General features: G+C 36.6%; 1 protein-coding gene across 1 annotated transcript in view; it reads left to right on the plus strand.

Annotated features, from left to right (window-relative positions):
- The window catches only part of si:dkey-106n21.1 (solute carrier family 23 member 2), a 51,828-nt gene extending 39,999 nt beyond the window's left edge, over positions 1–11,829 (plus strand). Inside the window, exons 11-12 of the mRNA XM_005454180.4 lie at positions 9,686–9,781; positions 9,862–11,829. Of these exons, the coding sequence (XP_005454237.1) occupies positions 9,686–9,781; positions 9,862–10,031 (266 nt within the window). The 3' untranslated portion in view covers positions 10,032–11,829. The remainder of the gene's footprint in view (positions 1–9,685; positions 9,782–9,861) is intronic.
- The last annotated feature ends 6,963 nt before the right edge of the window (positions 11,830–18,792 follow it).

Here is an 18,792-nt window from a genome sequence, read left to right on the forward strand (position 1 = left end):
AGGATATTAGTTCACAGAGGCTGTTAAAATTATATGTCTAACGTTAAAATGTTGGTGACACAGTAATTTCATCCTAATGGTACTGACATATTCATAGGGTTAATTTTTGAGACAAAATATCAAGAGGTAGTCATGATTTTGCAAATATTCCACCTTGTAGTGCAATTTGCACAAATTGTTTTAAAAATGCACTCACCCTACAAACATTACTGATGAGTCAAGATCTGCACAAATTGACAGAAACACTGAAGCAGTGTCATGTATGTCCTATTTGACAGGTGACAGAAGATCCAACACAAAGCTCAGAGAGTAGTGGTGACACAAGATCACAGGTGAAATTGGATGATGACTTGGTGGCAGGGGCGGATCTAGAAGGGTGGCATGGGGTGGTAAGTGACACCCTAAAATGATCCCTTGCCACCCCAGTTTTGCATATGGCAGTGTTGTTTATTAAAATAAGATAGCATTAAAAGTTGGAGCGTAGTTACAGTCAACAATGAATATAAATGCAAAAACTGAATATATTGGATAGTGTTCCCCCCCTGCACCATTAACAAATGGTTCAGCCCATAGCAGGACCGACTTTTTTCTTGTTTTCAGTAGCAAGCGATAGGGCTGGGTCCTATACCGTTCATGGTAATACCGGTATAATGTTGGGCAACGATAAGAAAATGAAATATCACGATAGAATATGGGTAAAACGCGCATGTGCAGTGCCTTTGTTTTCATACGCACATGGCGGAAAAAGCATGCTGGCGACGGAGATGTGCGGTGACGTGCAGGTTTATCCCTGTGCTGTTCTCCTCTGTCTTTTGGTGGACAAACATTTATTTTACTGGCACACATCATTTGTGGGGCCTCTTATTGCGAAACCTGATTGTTCTGTTATTTTAGTTTTAGTAATATTTTTAAATGGTTGTAGAAAACGAAAAAAAAAAACAGCAGGTTGCATTTTTAGATAAATAGTTGTATATGTTTACAAAATGTACAATTTATATTTGCATTTCAAGTTATAAAAATTTACTCAACATGTCTGTTTTTTTTGTTTGTTTTTTTACAGTAAAAGATACTACTAGGATTTTAAGTTCTTTGTGTGATTTCAGATCAGTAATAGTACTATTAATAGTAATGGTAGTACTAATGCAGTATGTCAGTGAAAAAAACAACTAAATTCAGTTGAGCTGAAAAGAATGATACCAAACAAGGCAAGGGGAAAAAAATAAAATGAAAAAATTTGAGGGTGAAATACAAACGTAAACTCAAAAGGAGTCAAAAATGGCCGGTTGTATTTCAGACCTCAGTGGGTTAATCTAACAAATTATGAAAAATTAGGTTTAAATTTTTGTTCATGACAGTGCATTTCTGACATTTTGTGTAATTTAAGCTGTAACAATATGATTGTTTTCTAACAAAAGAAAGTGTGAAACTTAAGTTAGACTTGTGTTTGTAAATGAATCGTCCCATGTTGTGTAGCTTTCTGGATTTTATACTTATTGGGATACATATTTATTTATTATACAGGCCATACAGTACATAACATCAAAACTCACATGTTTTATGTAACTAAAGTGTTTAATTATGTGGGCTACAGACAATAATTAAGTTATAGACTATATTTATATGAAAAACGTGTATACTTACTGCATTTGAATCATTTTAACCATATGTAACCACCTGCATATGTGTTTGGAGGGAAAAAAGGGGCTTTGATTTTGCCACCCCATTTGATTTCTTTGCCACCCTCATGCCACCCTAAAAAATTTCTCTAGATCTGCCCCTGCTTGGTAGTTCATTACTGTATTTGAAGCACATGTGTTACTACATGTATTTGGAATGTCTCACTGTTATTTATCAGGTGAGAGAGGCAGCTCTGCCATGTTGTAGCTCGGACAGAGTTGAAGAGGCAAGGTCACAGGTGACTGACTGATGATTTGGTGCTATAGATTAACTAATATTTTTTATCATGACAATTGTTAGGCTGCTGATGTCAATTGATTCATTAGTGTATATTTGACAAAGAATCTGAACTGACATGTCTCACTTTTTATATGGCACGAATCAATGTGGTATTTTATCAGGTCGCAATATGTCCTAGTGCAGTCAGAGGGGAAGAGCCAGGGCCAAAGGTGAGGCACATCAAGCACATAATAATAATTTTAATCTGAGGATAAAACACATGTACTGAGGCTGAAAGAAGCTTCAGTGCTCTCAGAAGACTAAAAAGATGGCTAAGGTCAACAATGACTCAAATGAGTTTAAACAATGCTGCTGTATGCCATGTCCACCAGGAGAGACTGGACTGTATAGGTGTAAAACAAATATGCCAGCAGTTTATCTCAGTTAACGAAAGGAGAAGGCATGTGTTTGGCTCTTTCACATACTGGACATTGAGTTGTTGTGTGGGGCACCAGTAGTTCATGTCTGTTGCTGTAACAGTAGTTCATGTTTAGAGTAAAAAATCCCAGCTCACTGATTTGATCGGGGCAACAGTGCGCCTAAAATGTTGCATAATTTTGCTGAGAGATCTTTCACTTTGTGGTAATCTTAGATGAGTAGCTTTATGGACAAAAACCACCAGGTCATTCAGTGTTCCCTTAGTGCTAATGTGTCAGAGATGTTGGTGTACTATAACTGAACTAATGTTGTTAAGTCCTTAAAGTCATATTCTTTTATTGTCATGACTGTATTTGAAGCTATTTTTATTTTTGTATGATACCTGATTTATATGGAATATGGCTGAAGGAAACTAAAGTCTGAAATACTTAGTCAGTCATTTGTTTAATAGTAATTTAACATTACATAATTCACATATAAAACTATGAATTGTAATTTTAAATGGTTTAAAAGCATGTAGAAAAGGATATGTAGGCAAGTATATTTCTCCTTTTTTTATCAAGAAGCAAAGACAAAGAGGGAAAAAAAAAAAAGAAACAGGGCAGGGTTTGGTGGTTGAATCATCCGTCCCCACCAATGCCAAAACCAAATCTACACGCTTGATCTGATACCTATAGAGACAGCAACGAATGTAGCTTGCTAACACACTGTGGTATTTTAGCTTATTCAGCCTGGTTTATAATAATTTATTTCACTGCATAATATCGACAGAATAGGTAATCTGATAAAATACACAAGATGGGACATGGCAATGAATTTACACCTGCTCTTTTGTCAATTTAAGCCCACACAACCCATGTCTGTTTGTTATGGCACAGCACTAGTTTGTTACTATGCATCAATGAGCATTAAAAATGTTGGAAAGCAGCAGTTTCACGTCATTTTCTTCTCAGTTCAGTACACAGTAGCCACTGTACCATGACAAACTCTTTGTCTGTACCCACACTGGGTGTGATCTATCATTTATTTCACCACCTCCTTTATGATTTTATCTAACAGGAATCACAATAGAAAGTGCTCTAAACATCTGGTGCATAATTGAAGAAACTAAGCAATGGTGCTTTGATAACATTTATAAGTGTCCAAATAGTTGTGGTGTGAGACACTTTTGTAAGATTTCTGCTTGAAATATTACACAAGTTTGACCATTTTGCTTTTTATTAATCAAAAACACAATCAGTAAACAGTGACAAAAAATAAAACATCCAGTGACGTAGTCCTCTTACACTGAATTCCAGGCTGTGTTCCCACAGACACTTAGAGATTACCCTTGAAAAGATGCAGTAGTTTTGCCAGCCTAAGCTCCTAATGCCAAGGTGTTCCAAAATCCCACAGGCCCAGATGGCAAACATTTTACATTTAGTCTGTAGGCTAAAGGTGGCAAATTGTCTTTTAGACTAAATGTGTTTTGGGGATCTTTGGTTTTACCTTTACATACTTAGGACAGAAAAACATTCAGTTTGGAGTCCAGTCTTTTAAGGCAGCTTTTATACGGGTTGAATAGGATAAAACCAGCATTTCAGCCAGTAGGGGGCACTGATAAGGCTCTTGAGCTTGATTCTTTGTACATCCATGCATGCCTTTTCTTCTTGTTAGCACAAGAAGGACGCTGGGTTGAAATCACATTTATTTAAAGTGTAATACTGTGGATGTTGTCAGCAGCTTTGAGAATAGAATTTTAAGGGCTTGGCTTGGTTATATGTGACTTTAGCTTCTTTGGAAAACCACTACATCTAGGGATGTGCAGATTGCAGATAACATCAGAAAAGAAGCTAATGCTTGAAATATTTTTGTTTGGTTTCTTGTTTGTTAGTTTTTAACAATTAGTCTAGATTTCATTTGTAAAAATATAGTTTTTTCTATGTTACACTGGAATTTGCTGATTGCAGATATTGCCAACTGAATACTTTAATCAGGTCTCTGACAATTTTGCAAACAATTTAAAGAAAGAAAGCACTGCAACTGCATGAATATTTGTAATATGGTAAGCCCATCACATACATCTTATAAAGGTTTCACAGTGCTTAGGTGAACCAGGTCAAATCTATAAAACATTCCAAGGGTTTAATCATGGATAACTCTAGGTTTACTTGCACCTCTGTTTATGTAGTGTGCACAAATTCTTCATTGACATTACTGCCTATTGGTCAGGTAAGAGGAATGACTAAACAGGGAAAAACAATAGTGAAAAAGCAGAAACTGTAAAAATAATAATAATAAAGTTAAATGCAAAAGGAGAAAATGGTAAAATTGTTTTGTAATACTTTAAATGTTTTTCTACATTACATAAACATAATACAATATGCATTCATATGCAACTGATAGATCACTCTCAGCTTACACTAATACAGTCATCAGTCCAAACATTAATCCAATAGATGAAATTACACAATGTGAAGTAAATATGATCAGTCAGAGATCTTAGAAGTAAGAGAGTTATAGATCGTCACAGGTTGACAACTGATAATTACATTATTTTGATGACATTTTGATTAGCTGATTCGTAGGCTTTGTGACCACCTCCTATGAAGCGCCATCAAAAGAGCAATCTTCAAGATTAAACAGCTCTTCTCCGCAGACATAAGACCTTGATCCTATGAGTCATGTGATGCTAGTGTCTCCCAAGAAAGTGCTAATCCAGAGTTCAATACTGGGCATGAGGGCTTGTCTGGTTTTCTCTGGTCTAGGCTGCTTACCTCCCAATCCTCTTGGCTTGCCCCCATGTAACTGGCTGTAATCTGCCCAGCTCAGATAAAGCACTCTTGCTCCAGAGTCTGTCCCCAGCCTCAACACTTAGCTGATAGCTCCAGACAAGAGGAAACCTGTTAGTGCTCTTTGTAAACAAACTCTTGCTCATCCCGACGTCTTTCGATGTACAAGCTGTTGGATTTAAAATCAACTCAGTGGATGCCTTGAACTTTTGACTGCTGCCGTTTTGGGCAGGAAATGTGTGTGTGTTCCTTTGTGTGTATATGTTTTGGGATGGGTTATTTGAACAAGAGTTTTTTCAGAGTCAAACTACGTCAGCGCTGTTTGCAGTTCTTGATTCAATTCAATACAACTTCATTATGCAGTTTATTGCCTGAGAAGGATTATGAAAGCAGGGCCTTGGACTTGCAGGCATTTCCATTTTGAATGGCCCTCTGTATTCCACCATGTGCTCGTGGCCACACATGCCACATGAAAAGCCAACTCTGACTCAGGATTTTAGAGTATCTTAGTGGTCTCTAGTGATTAAAAGAGGTGCCCCTCGGTCAACAGAAACCTTTACAAATCCATATATCTAAACATCCGTGGCTCTTTTGTCAATGTCACAGGACGCTCTTGTGAGGTGCTACAGGCAAATTGTACCTAGGTACCACTTTGTGTCACCACAGCCAGCCCTACAATGTGGCTTTTATCAAACTACCTGCAAATTTGCTCTTTTAGAATGCTACTACATGTTCTGTTTCTTATTATCCACTTCACTTAAATGTCTCCATGTAAAATTTTAATTTACATCAGTTCATCAGTTACAAATATATATATATTTTTTACTATTGGCATCAGATAGTAGCTAGTTTTACATTGAAGTTGTCCCCTTCTAGGTCATCTCCTTGTGCACCTCTGCACCATGTTTCTCCAAACTGTTTCCTGAAAGTCATGTCCTTCCTCTATACCCCAATCCTAAGAAAATAACTAAGGGTTGATATGGTACAAATCTTAATAACAAAAGAGTTAAAATGGGATTTGGTAGGTGGGGGAACCCTAAGGTCCAGTGTAGTGGGGCAGTGCAGCAAAAAGAAGAAATCAGTCACATATACTGTGGTTAGCAGTGCTTGTTCTGAGGTTTTTTGCTCTTTGTAGATTTATCCAAATACATAAGCAGATTTTACATCATGGCTTTATCGTCATGACGTCCTGGCCACTATAAAGTTATTATAAAAGCAGACTTTGGAAAGTGGTGACAAAGAAAACAATCACCTTAAAGTGGACATGACAGTATCACGGCAAAACGTGCAACAGACACGCCAGTCCGCCATTTCATACTTTGCCTCTCCAAACCATGAAACAGACATGCATGCAAAGTTGCAGGAAGCTGCGGAACCAGCAGAGTGAGATATTTTATTTCAAGCCAACATTAAAATAATCATGGGAAAGCATTTAAACAGACATTATTCATATGTAAATACATATTAGCCAAGTAGCTTTATCATTTCTGTCGATTAATGACCCAAGAATGTAAATCATATAATTTTTTGTGTTCACTACTGTCTTCCTGACTTTAAATATATTATCTCCCCCAGCTGGTAATGCAAATTCTGCATGTATATCCACTTCACGATTTGGACCAGCCTGTCTATTACACACTTTGCTGTGGTTGTGTATTAATGTGTATTAAACCATAAAGCCCCACTTTAAAATACCGTCCCTGGCTATAGCAATAACTTTTATGTTAAAAAACTAATTTGTTTTACAATCAACTTTCACTCTCTGTCTCCTACGCAGTAAGTTGTTCTTTATTGTTGGCTAGCTGCACTGTAATGGGAAAATTCTCCTGCTGACTGTAGTGTTAGGGTTTGTCGAGCAGTTTAATAAATGGGGACTATGTGCAAAAGAGCCTGTTTGAGTCAGGCTAACTGTTGATTCACCTTTGTCTGTGTGGACAAACTGCCCCCTCTGTGTGTGATTTTTGTTGTTAGGTTGAGTGGACAGACTGAGCAGTTCAATCAACTGGCAGATATATGTCTACAAGATGCGATCAGTGCTATTTTATGCAATAAAATAGTTTTTCTTCTCCCAAGCATATCCAACCAGTTTACTACTTATGTATCACACAAGAAACTGAAGCATAACTGATAATCCTAGAACGCATGAGCATGTCCACAGGGAGATTTTTTTTGTTGTTGTTTGGTGGACATGCTCATCAAAAGGAGCTCGCTGAGGTGGTTTGCACATCTGATAAGGATGCCTCCTATGTGTCTCCTGGTTGAGGTGTTCTGGGCATATCCCACTGAGAGGAGGCCCCAGGGCAGACTTAGGACAAATGGGAGAGATTACATCTCTTAGCTGGCCTGGAAATGTCTTGGTGTTATTCCCCTGGATAAGCAGAGGAGGAGGCTGAGGACAGTGAGTCTGGGCTTCTCTGTTTGGGTTTCTGCCCTTATGACCCTGCTCCTGATAGGCGAAAGAAAATGGATGCAGGGATGGATGGATAGATGAACATGCCACTGGATGGTAGGATTCCTGATCGTGCTTTGGTAAGAAACTTAGTTATGTTTGGATGTGTTGGGTAAAGAAAGTATTTTATGGCATAAAATGGTACTGATCACATTTAGTGGACATCTGCTCTGCTAGCTATTTGCCCCTCTCAGTTTACCCACCAGACGAAGAAAAAACACAGGAAGGACAGTATTGGACCAATTTTAAGTTTGAGTTTACCTTGCATTACTTAATCTGTGACTCTTTTCCACAGTGTGTTTTTTTTTTTGTTCTCTCTTCCTTTCATTAAATTCAACTAGTGGTGGCAGGCAGCCACTTCATTCTTGGACTTTTCCTTTTTCCTTCCCACTGTTGCCAAGTTATTGCTCAAAGTGATTGCTCATTTCATTGTTGGGGTTTTTTCTCTATTATTGTAGGGCAGTGGCTATCAAACTGAGGTCCGCGGACCCCCAGGGGTATGCAAGGTGCAGATTGGGGGTCTGTGAAAACACATAGTGTCACCTGGCGCATAGTGGCACGTAAATACATGTGCATCATCTGAGGTTGAGCTAATAGCACAATGGACAAATATTTAAGTCTGTCCACTTCATCAAGTAATGCAGAAGCCAAACAACCGAAAATTAGAAAGTATGACAACAGTCCCCTCGAGTTTGGCTTTATCGAGAATGATGATGGAAGACCAAAATGCATTGTGTGTCTTCAGGTGCTAGCAAATGAAGCAATGAAGCCAGCCAAGCTAAAGTGGCATCTCATTACAAAGCATGAGGGTTATAAGGGGGTCCTTGGAAAAAACATGTACCCCCTCTATGGGGTCCCTGGCCCCTAAAAGTTTGAGAACCCCTGTTGTAGGGTCTTTACCTTACAATATAAAGCACCATTAAGCCACTTTAGTTTTATTTCTATAGAATTGAATTGAATTAAACATTTTCCATGGAGTTATTGGTTTTGTCACTAATTAGCTAACATAAACTAATAGGAATCTATTAGCAACCAACCAACCTAGTGACATCACATTCTGTACTGACCCAGATTCCTTCAAAAAGTCAGTCCATTTTTAACTGTATCTGGGAAGTGATTTGAATAGTTATTTGGAAGCATTATCTAGCTTGTCTTTGATTTCAGTGGTCAAGGGAACATACACGTTACTTAGACAAAATATCCCGTTAAATTAGATTTTTTTAAAAGTTTTCATAAGGCTTGATAAGATTTAAAAATCCTTTTATTTTTAGCCTAATGTTTGACTACAATTAATTAATTTGAAATAGACATTTCTCATTAAGCCATAACCAGATAACCTCACCAAGATCCACTCTTCAGGTAAAAATTTTATATAAACAAGAGCACAGTGCAACTCCCAGTGAAGGCCAAGTTAAGATACATATAACCTTTATTAGTCCCAGAGTTGGAAAATTCACAAGGCTTTATTAAAACTTTGATGTTTTATGATGTTTTTATTGCAACCTTCTGATGTCAGGTTGATTTTTTGAACTCCCCAATAATGACATTTCCATTGTTTTCATAGATTATTTGCGTTGAACATGTCAACATTGTTAATGTTGAAATCTACTTTAGTATATTAATCTATTTGTGTCTATGTGAAGTCGAATGTTTTGAAAACCTAAAACAAAGAAAGTTTTTAACTGTCAAAAAATACCACGAACAGTTTACAGGCCACTCATAAAATATCTCAGACAAATCCATCTCAGTCAGACATATACAGATTCACTCATTTGCTTCTAAGATGCTTGAATACAACCACACACCACACAAATAAAATGTGTACGGTAAACTCAGCAACAGTGGTAAAAGTGCATACCAGGTATTCTGGCTTCCTCACACAGTAAACTGAGTAAGAGTGAATGCTGTCTATCTGTGTTGGCCCTATGCTGGACTGACATGTCAGCTGAGATAAGCTCCAGCTCCCTCGTGACCTAAACTGCATAAGAAGTTAAGGAAATGGGTGGATGGATGGCCTTGATTTAGTTTTAAAAGAGGCAAGCGCAATGAAAATCTTGTACAAGATTTATAGTTCTTTTATCTTAGGCTAATAAAGGTTAACGACTTGTTTTGTTTGTTCTTGTCTCTAAAGGAATAAAAGAGCTGGACCAATTGATTGTAGTGCTTTTTACCACACATATGTTCATCGGTGGATTTTTTGGATTCATACTGGATAACACCATTCCAGGTGAATGACAGAATACTTGAGTTAAAGACAATCAATTATAAAGTAAGCTCTATCATCTAACCTCATCCCATCCTTTTCAGGTACTGACAAAGAGAGAGGTATCAAGAACTGGCAGGACAAAGTGCAAGATGGAAGCGAAAACATGCATGACCAGTCATGCTATGATATACCTTTCTGCAACAGGGTTTTGAAAAGGTTTAGATGTTTCCAGTGCCTCCCCTTCCTCCCTTCTTACAAGACCACCCAGTAGGAGGCAGCCATGTAATGATGTGATAACTCAGTGTGCAACATTAATGTTGGCCTGTTAGCCCCATTAGAACAAAGAAGTCTTAATTGGATGGAATATTCCCAATGACAAAATAAGTTTACATGACACTTGCCTTATTTCTTCACTGCTATTACTGTTCATTTTAAACCTCACTGCTGACAGTGTTTTCAGTGTCACCTTTCTGCTGCAGTTTCAGTTTCCCACTTTTGTTGATCTGGTTAATTATTTCTTAACATTTTAATCTTTGAAACAAATACAAGTGTTTCACACTACAGAATTTTACATTCACATTACAGTGTACATGGCATCGATAGGCATCCAGAGGTCAAGCTGCTGCGGCTTTAAACTTCCATCGTGCTTCTGAAACTATCTTTTAGACTGAACACCCAGTGAAGACAGAAAGGCGCTGATTCTTTAACATTATTAAAATAAAATCTAGTTTAATCTCACTTACCAAAAACAAACACTGAAACAATATTTTTACTAATTAAGATAGATAAGATAGATAACTCTTTACTGTCATTGCAGTCATACATAGTACAATAGTACTGGTTACTAGTTTGTTTTTATATTATATTTTATATTATGTTTAATTAATTAATGATATGGATGGTTTCTGTAAAGTTGCAATTTATATTGCAACTTTGTAAATGATTAATACTAGGTAGTGCATTTATAAAGATTAGGATGTTTTTTTTTTAATATCGTTGATGTTTGTGTCCTGCTTCATTTTCATTGTTTCATTTGTTTGAACTTGTTGTCACAGGTTGTATTAAAATGTGACGAGTTGAGATTGAAGTTGTTGCTTATTAATGTTTTTTATATTAGTGATTATTTTATAGCTTTTTAAGAGTAAACAGCTAATTACAATGATCATGAAGGAACAGGACCCACAAGCAGGACACACAAAAATCCAGATCTTTAATCCAAAAAGCTGTACACAGGAAGGCAGAGGAGGCAAACAAATCCAAATATGGCAAAAGTAAAGTCCAAAAAACAATCCAGAAGTTCAGACACACAACAAACAAGGAGCAACAAGGGAAAAACTGTGGGCATACAAACTACACAGTAGAAATACTAAAATATCTGCAAATATGACCAAACTTTAGTTATGTAGCAGATTTCATCTTACTCAAATTCAATCTGCTTACTACAGAGAGTAAAAAGAAACACAAATCTATAAAGGTTTATAATGACAGGTGAAAAATAAATCTTATAATAGTTAAAACAGCTAACATACACATGCACACACACTCACAGACACTCAGCTTTTGACTTATTGCGTCGTTTTTTGAATGCAGGCACAGTTGTAACTTACCTCAGGTCAGCAGGCAACTTGTTACAAATATAGGAGCACAGTAACTGAAACCACCCTCACCACACGTAGCTCTAATTCGGGGGACACCTGATGTTGTTTAACTGGGTTGCAGACAGTGAGCAGTGAGGCAGCGAACGTTTAGTTCATAAAGTTTAAAATTAACTTTTTGAACTGGGAGCCAATGAAGTACTTCAGTACTTCTGGTAACATGTTTAAATTTCCATGTACGTGTAACGACTCTGGCAGCAGACCTTATTATCAAAACTGTGATCACTGTTCAAAATGACGCCAAGGTTTCTGACTTGTTTACTGTGTTTCAGAGGCAGGGAAGATAAATGTGAACTAACTGACTTGTTCAACCAACTACAAGTAATTCTGTTCTAAAAAAATTCTATAAAGTTTCTAGACATCCAGAGTTAATTTCATCAGTGTAGCTTATTAGTTTGTTAAAAAAAAAAAAAAGAGGTTAGATCATGTTAGGAAAAGGGTTCAGGTTAGGTGAAGCAGTGTCATGTGCATAGAATGATGGGATATATTGAGATTTTTTATGACAGCACCAAGCAGGACCATGTGAAGGTTAACGTGTAACAGACCGGTGATAGACCCACAGGAAAAACCTTTGAATTTTTATTTGAGCAGTTCCAAAGCTACGAAATAACACACAAAAACTTTTGCACTTACCAGTGAAGAACATGACCTGACCAACTCTTAAACCAATTGGCTTGTGAGCTTAATAAAAAGTCTGCAACATTTTTTTTCTGCCATCTTTACCTTTCCTTTTTTTCTTCAGGGAACTTTAGGTGGATTATGTATATTTACACTTCTGGCAAAATCAATATAATTAATTATTTGAGAAATTTCATCAGAGAAATTGTGCAGCATTTAGTCATATGATGACACTACTTGTAATGCGTGCTTTGAAAATTCACCAGTAAATATGTCAGTTGTGCTGCCATTGATGTAATGCTTGTTAATTAATCGGTTGGTATTTGTTTTGACAAAACAAATAAAACACATAATAATGATTAGAGAGAGCAACATTTTGAACATTTGTAATTGTGACATTAAGGCGTCTGGAAACAATTAGATCAAGTGTGTGACCTTTTGTATGAATGGGTCCATTCACATGCTATTTAAAGTCAAAACATTCTAATAAAGGGATTGTCTGTTTTATATCACTTTTCATTGTTGCTGTTCTCAGTGTGAATATTTAAATCCCCTGAACTAACGATACGTCAAATCATACTAGTGGTACAACCCCCGCCAGGGGCAGAGAGGCATCCAGTCCTCACCAACTACAAAGGCCAGAGTAGGATTATAAGAATTAATGTGTAAACAGAAATATTTATTTTTTATCCCAGATAAAAGTCAACTTCCCTCATGTAGAGTCCATTGGCAGTTGGCAGGACATTACTGCCAGGGACTAGAGTTAACAGTAATAATTGCATAGCATCTACTTTTTTAAAAATATGTTACATTATTTTTTAAATGCTAAAAAAGACAATAAACATGTTATGCTAAAATGTTAAAAACAAAGAAAATGGGTTGAACTTGCATATTTGTAGAAGCATTTACAGTAACCTTTTACATGCATGTCTGTCTCACAGCATGCTGCCCAGTTACAGAGACAGGGTAACTGCTGAGGCAAAGGTTAATTGCTTTAAGACAAACGCAGAGCACTTCTAGAGCCAATGATTAAGGCAGGTTTATGCAGCATAAGAGACCCCCATCAGGGTCTCACAGTATAAACGTGTGCTTAAATGCTTAAATCTTTTTGTTATTGGATTCAAACATAAAGCCTGAGTACTTACAGTATGTGTCTGCATGTTTTGAATTTCTGAAGTTTATTTTGACTGGTGTTTTGTCTTCACCACTCCCTGATCTGCGCAGGAATCTTTGAAATCTCTTCCTCTTTTAGAAATACAATCTATGATACATTCTACAGTAAGAATTAGCATTCCAATGTTTTCTCGTGTTGTTTAAGACATTTTTGGAGAACGGACATTTTGTGTGATGTTTAATATTTCTGATCAGGCGCATTACAAAAAATATCCATAGCACTCAGTAAAAAGAATTAAATTCCAAAAAGCACACACTCATAATCCAGCTCCAAGCACTATGAATAGAGAATGGGGCTGAATGACAGTTACTAGTGCAGGATCAATTAAAGGGAGCTCATGGTGTGTAATTTGTTACTTCTTTTCTTTCTTTCTCTTTGTTTTTTTTCTTCTTTCAGAACATCGGTATCTAAGACAGGTGTTAAAAGTAGTGTAACATGTTTTACCAACAGCTTTAGTGGCATAGCAAGTGCAAATCAGGTCACACACTGTGAGTACCATATGTAAAAGCCATGTGGCTAGCAAAAGTGCCAAGTTTGTCAGCAAGTCACCTGGTCAAGGAATAAGCCAGTGGCACAGATAGATATTTAAAATGGTGGTCTACCCTTGCAGCTACACTGGCGCAAAGCTAACATGATTACCAAATCCTAATCAGGATTGAGTTGAATTGACAGATGTGAACATTCATTAAGTGAAGAGACACCTTCAGCCACAATGTTCCAAACGTGAGGCATTACAGAAAGTCTGTCAGGGCATTACCTGCCCCAGGGTTTATCAACCCTTGGAAACGTGACCTGCCTCGAATGCATGCCATCTCTGAGCACAGAGGTCTCCTAAATGCAGGAGAATAGTAAACTAAGCCTGTCTACTCCGTGCAAGCTTGTGTTAGTAGTACGGTTATTAAGAAAGTGAGATACAGGTGCTAGTTTGTGGGTTTTAATTTTTTTTTTAAATGTGGCAAGGGAGGGTGTGTGTTTTGCTTGAATCCAATGATGGAAGTAAAAAAAAAAAAAAAAAAAAAGTAGTAAAGTAAAAGAAATGTACCAGTAAAAAGTACCAAATTCTTAACTTTTAATTTTTTATAAATCATTTTGTTTTATTAAGTCGTAAAATTAAGAACATTCAGAACAGAGATTTTTAAGAATAGTTTATTTCAAACGAGAAAAAAACCCTGAAAAATAACAAACACTGCATCAATATGTCTACACAATGTTTATGTTCGAAAACGAGTAGGATGAACTTTACTCTTTTTTTGTTCGTACCCCCAAGTTAACTACACAGACTAAAGGAAATTAATCTGCAAATATAACCAAGACCAACAGATCATGGATTAGGGTAAAAGATGGTGCAGGTTAGTTTCTCCTTAGTTAAGCTACTTTATACAGCTTTACTCTAAGGTACACCATACTGAACTAATCCAATGGAGGCCAGCAGATTGGAAGCCATTATTTATTAGTTTTCACTGAGCCACAGTGATTTTGCAAAGACTGCAACTGGTCATTATTAATAACATGTTTGTTTCTGTGTCACCCATGCACCATGCCTCGCTAATTTATTTACATGGCTTTTATTTCACTCCCAGCACAGTAAAACATACTCGTTTTTACTTGGATTGTTTACATAATTGCATTAAGCCTTAAAAACCAAAAGATAAAGCACTAAATCTAATGTATTATTAGAATAAATGCATGTTTTCTTTATTGTTTGAAACACTGTCTGATCAATTCTTTCTTTTGCAAATTACATTATCATTTGCATTGGCTATAATGTAAAAGACATGAAAAGTAAAATGCTTTGATGTTCTGTCATTTCCTGTTTAATCTGGGAACTACTTACCTTATTTTATTCCTGTCAGCTCTACTTCCGCACTTTGTTGTATTTTCGAAAGTTTTCTGCCGCAACAGTGTCTAATCAGACATCGCTTCAGTATATATTCAACCTTTTGACCTTCTTCCAGCTGGCAGGTTGCCTTGTTACTCTTTACAGGTAAAGTGTCCATCCAGTTTTACATTCTTTTTGTCTTTGTAGTTTGATTTTGTTTTCCCTTCAGATGTAGTTTGTATTTGTGTATTTTTTTATTTGTTGCTCATGTTTCACTTGTATGACCATTGTATGATTTGTTGCCTGACAATAAAGATCTGGATTTTGGATTTTAATTGGCCTCTAATATCCTGTGTTTAAGTGCTCCACTCATGCTGAAATCATTTTTAATAGAAGTCAACAGGTAACCTGATCCTGGTCCTGGTATAGGGATCTTCAAAAACACGAATTACAGCAATGATTCACATTACATTACAACTTGACTAAATTTATTAGACATTAGTGAATCATAGTAGAGAATCAAAGTGGTCCATTGGCTTGACAAACATCAGTATATTGGCTTATTTTCCAGCTTTAAAACTGTTCCCTAAAACTTGTTCTTAGCATTGGTTAAGAATACGAGTTCTGATAAATTAAATAAATAAGAACCACCTTTACCTGTTAATCAACAGTATTTGTTGATTTAGGTAGGTGTACTTTTTTTTCAGTTAGTATTAGATATGAAGTTAGATAACTATCTCCAGCAAATCAACATGAGTAACCTATATTTGGCTTGCAGGTAACCTACATTTACCATATATTTGTTATATTGCATACATTAGTAAAAAATGCACTTGTAATGCTTGCTATTTTTCCTAGAAGAGCATTTTAAATAAAGAAGGGCATTTCTCTCTTTTTCCAACACAAAGCGACGTGGAAAATAACAATGTGATTTGCCAGTTGCGATGTTGATGCTGGACCAACTGTAATTATGATAATACAGGAGCAACACCAACCCAGAGATATCAGATGCAGCAACCTGATATCCCTGTTTCATAAAATCCTGGACAGAATCCATACAGTAACATATACCACTGGCATTGTTGTTGTTGCCAAGCAGTAGACGTTACAGGAAAAAAGAATGATCTAAGTTTTCTCAAGAACACTTTTTCCTTGAAGGGGAATTTGCAAAATATTTTGGTGGTTTCTGATGGCTGATACTGCTGAGCTCAACAGCTTGGTATTAGATGAATGGAAATACAAACAGAGCCCCTTTCTGAGAAAAATAACAAGTGTAAACCATCTTATTTCTTAACCATCAGAGTAATGTAAAGACATTATCTTATTTAATGTTAAATAATTTCATATGGGTTTTACTGCAAAGGACTACTTTCATATGTTTCCTGGCAGTGTGGTGTCGCTCATTTACAGTTATCTCCTACCTCCGTGTATTTACCCCTTTGTCAATTCCCAAATTGCTTATGCATAATTCCTCTCCTCTAATTCTCTCCTTGTGTTTAGTCCATCCTGCTAACAGTGTGAGTGCAGGAGGCAAGGAAGGGGCACAAAGAGAGAGGAGCAGAGGCATCAGACGTTTAGTGAAGTAAGACAGACTTTCACACTTGATTTCTGAGTGATGTCAGTAAAATTTAAGCTTTGACACAGTTTTACATAAATAATTTAGCCTACAGATGATCTTGTATGTAACAGTGGTCACGACATATAATTTTTTTCTATGTAAGGTCATTTTTAACTAAATGTGACAAGTTAATGTAACTTCTTATAATAAACTAAGAATAAAAATGAATAAAAAGTAACCATCTTAAAAACCTGAAAGACATATAAATAAAACGGAACAAATATTGTAGTTTAATATTTTACAATGGTATTTTCCAGCTATGTGTGCCATGCTGGTTTAATCCACTGAAGCTAAAAGCACTTCTGGGACATCCTTCAGCAAAATCGGCCACATGCAGGAGAATGGAGGCCAGAGGAGACATCCTCTCCTTACTTTCTCTCTTTTAGTCTTAGTCCCACCAGAAAGAGGTCGAGAATGGAGGAGGTGAAAAAGAGACATAAGGAGAGAGGAGTCAAGGTAACAATAAATGATGAAAATGAGACATTGCAGCTTCCTTTTTTTAAGATGGGTGGAAAGTTTGATCTCATACATGGTCATTTTAAATAACTGAAAACAGCATATGAATAAAAAGAAGTAGGTGTTTCTGTGGTGTTTCGCTCACCGTGGTTGGCACTCTCTTGCAGTTTGGACCTCCTCAAAGATACAAAGGATTATACCTCATCCAGCAAACCTCTCTCCTCTTTGAGATATATTTTAAGAACCAAGATATCTTTCAACACGGCATAACAAGATTGATTTATAGGTTGATCCCTGTAACTTGCTGTTTTCCCTGCTTCCTGCTCTACAGTCCTTCACGGATTTCTTATTTACTACATTAACACCCCGGGTGAAAAAAGATGAAGTACTGAGAATGCTTTGATGGAGCTTTAAATCCCTTATTTATATTTTATGTCTCTGCTCATTTCTGTTCATGGTAGAGCACTTTATTATTAACACATGCTTCTGTTAAAATTAATTCATGTGTGTCTTTGTCTCTTTGTTTTCTATATCAGCAAGGCAATGGTATGCACTCTTACCAGTGATTTTTATTGGTACACCACCACAGTGGTGATTGAGGGGCAGATTTTTATGTTTAGTTCAAGGCTTTAATAAAAAACAATGCAATAACTGTTTCAGAATTACGGACATTTTTATACACAGTCCTCTATTTTCAGAGTCACAAATATAATTGGACAGACTAACATAACTGAAATACAAGGGTTATTTTTAATACTTGGAAGAAAATGATTTGTTGTCAGTTTAAGTTTGAAACCCATGGACATTAACTTGTCAGTTTGCTTTGGATCATTTCTTATTCCTGTGAGGTGTTGTCTAATCGGTTTTACCTCTGGCGGAATCTAAACAAAGAACATAAATTCATCCATTGATCCTGTTCTTCCTCTCTCTTTAAATCATTGAAGGTGTCGTCATTGCAGAATTTGACAATAATACCACCTCCAGAGTGTTCTTGATTTGATTTCATGTTGTGAATGCATTTTTTTTTATGTTGATTTTCATCAGTTGTCTTTTGTGATCTTTCAGGTCTTTTGGTTTCGCTGAACTGGCCAGCAGTTCAATCCTTCTTCTTAAGCAAGAATGTTGACATGGTCACTGCTGTGTATAAAAATAGCTGTAATTGGTAAACAGTTAATGCATTAGTTTTATCAAATTCCTTAAATTAAAACTGAAAGTCTGCCCTTCAGTCATCAGTCTTCATTGTTCAATTTAAAAGCCCCCTGTGTTAATGGGTTAGGGTAACTCAGCAGTTAACCCAGAAAGCTAAGATTTGTAAGTCCACAACTTTTTTGAAACAAACCAAAAGAGACAGCTTTTTACAACACTTTTCAATTCTTAGTTACTTAGAGCACTTTGAAGCACACTACAACATTCATACAGTGCAGGGTTTTGTATGACTTACAGTCTCTACAGCTCCCTGAGGCGAATTTGTGATGGGATTTTACACCTTCTGCAGTTTTGATGTTGCGTGCGTGTGTGCGTGTGTGTGTGCGTGTGTGTGTGTGTGTGTGTGTGTGTGTTTTACAGCATCTCACATTCAAGCAATGTGAGCAATATTCTCACAAAATCAGCTTGAAAAAGTCAGATAAGTGAGGATGTCTAAGATGTGAATGAACACTTCAAAAAATGTATGGACTCTGCATCGATCATCCA

Source organism: Oreochromis niloticus, linkage group LG7, assembly GCF_001858045.2.
Source record: "Oreochromis niloticus isolate F11D_XX linkage group LG7, O_niloticus_UMD_NMBU, whole genome shotgun sequence".
NCBI classification, from domain to species: Eukaryota; Metazoa; Chordata; class Actinopteri; order Cichliformes; family Cichlidae; genus Oreochromis; species Oreochromis niloticus.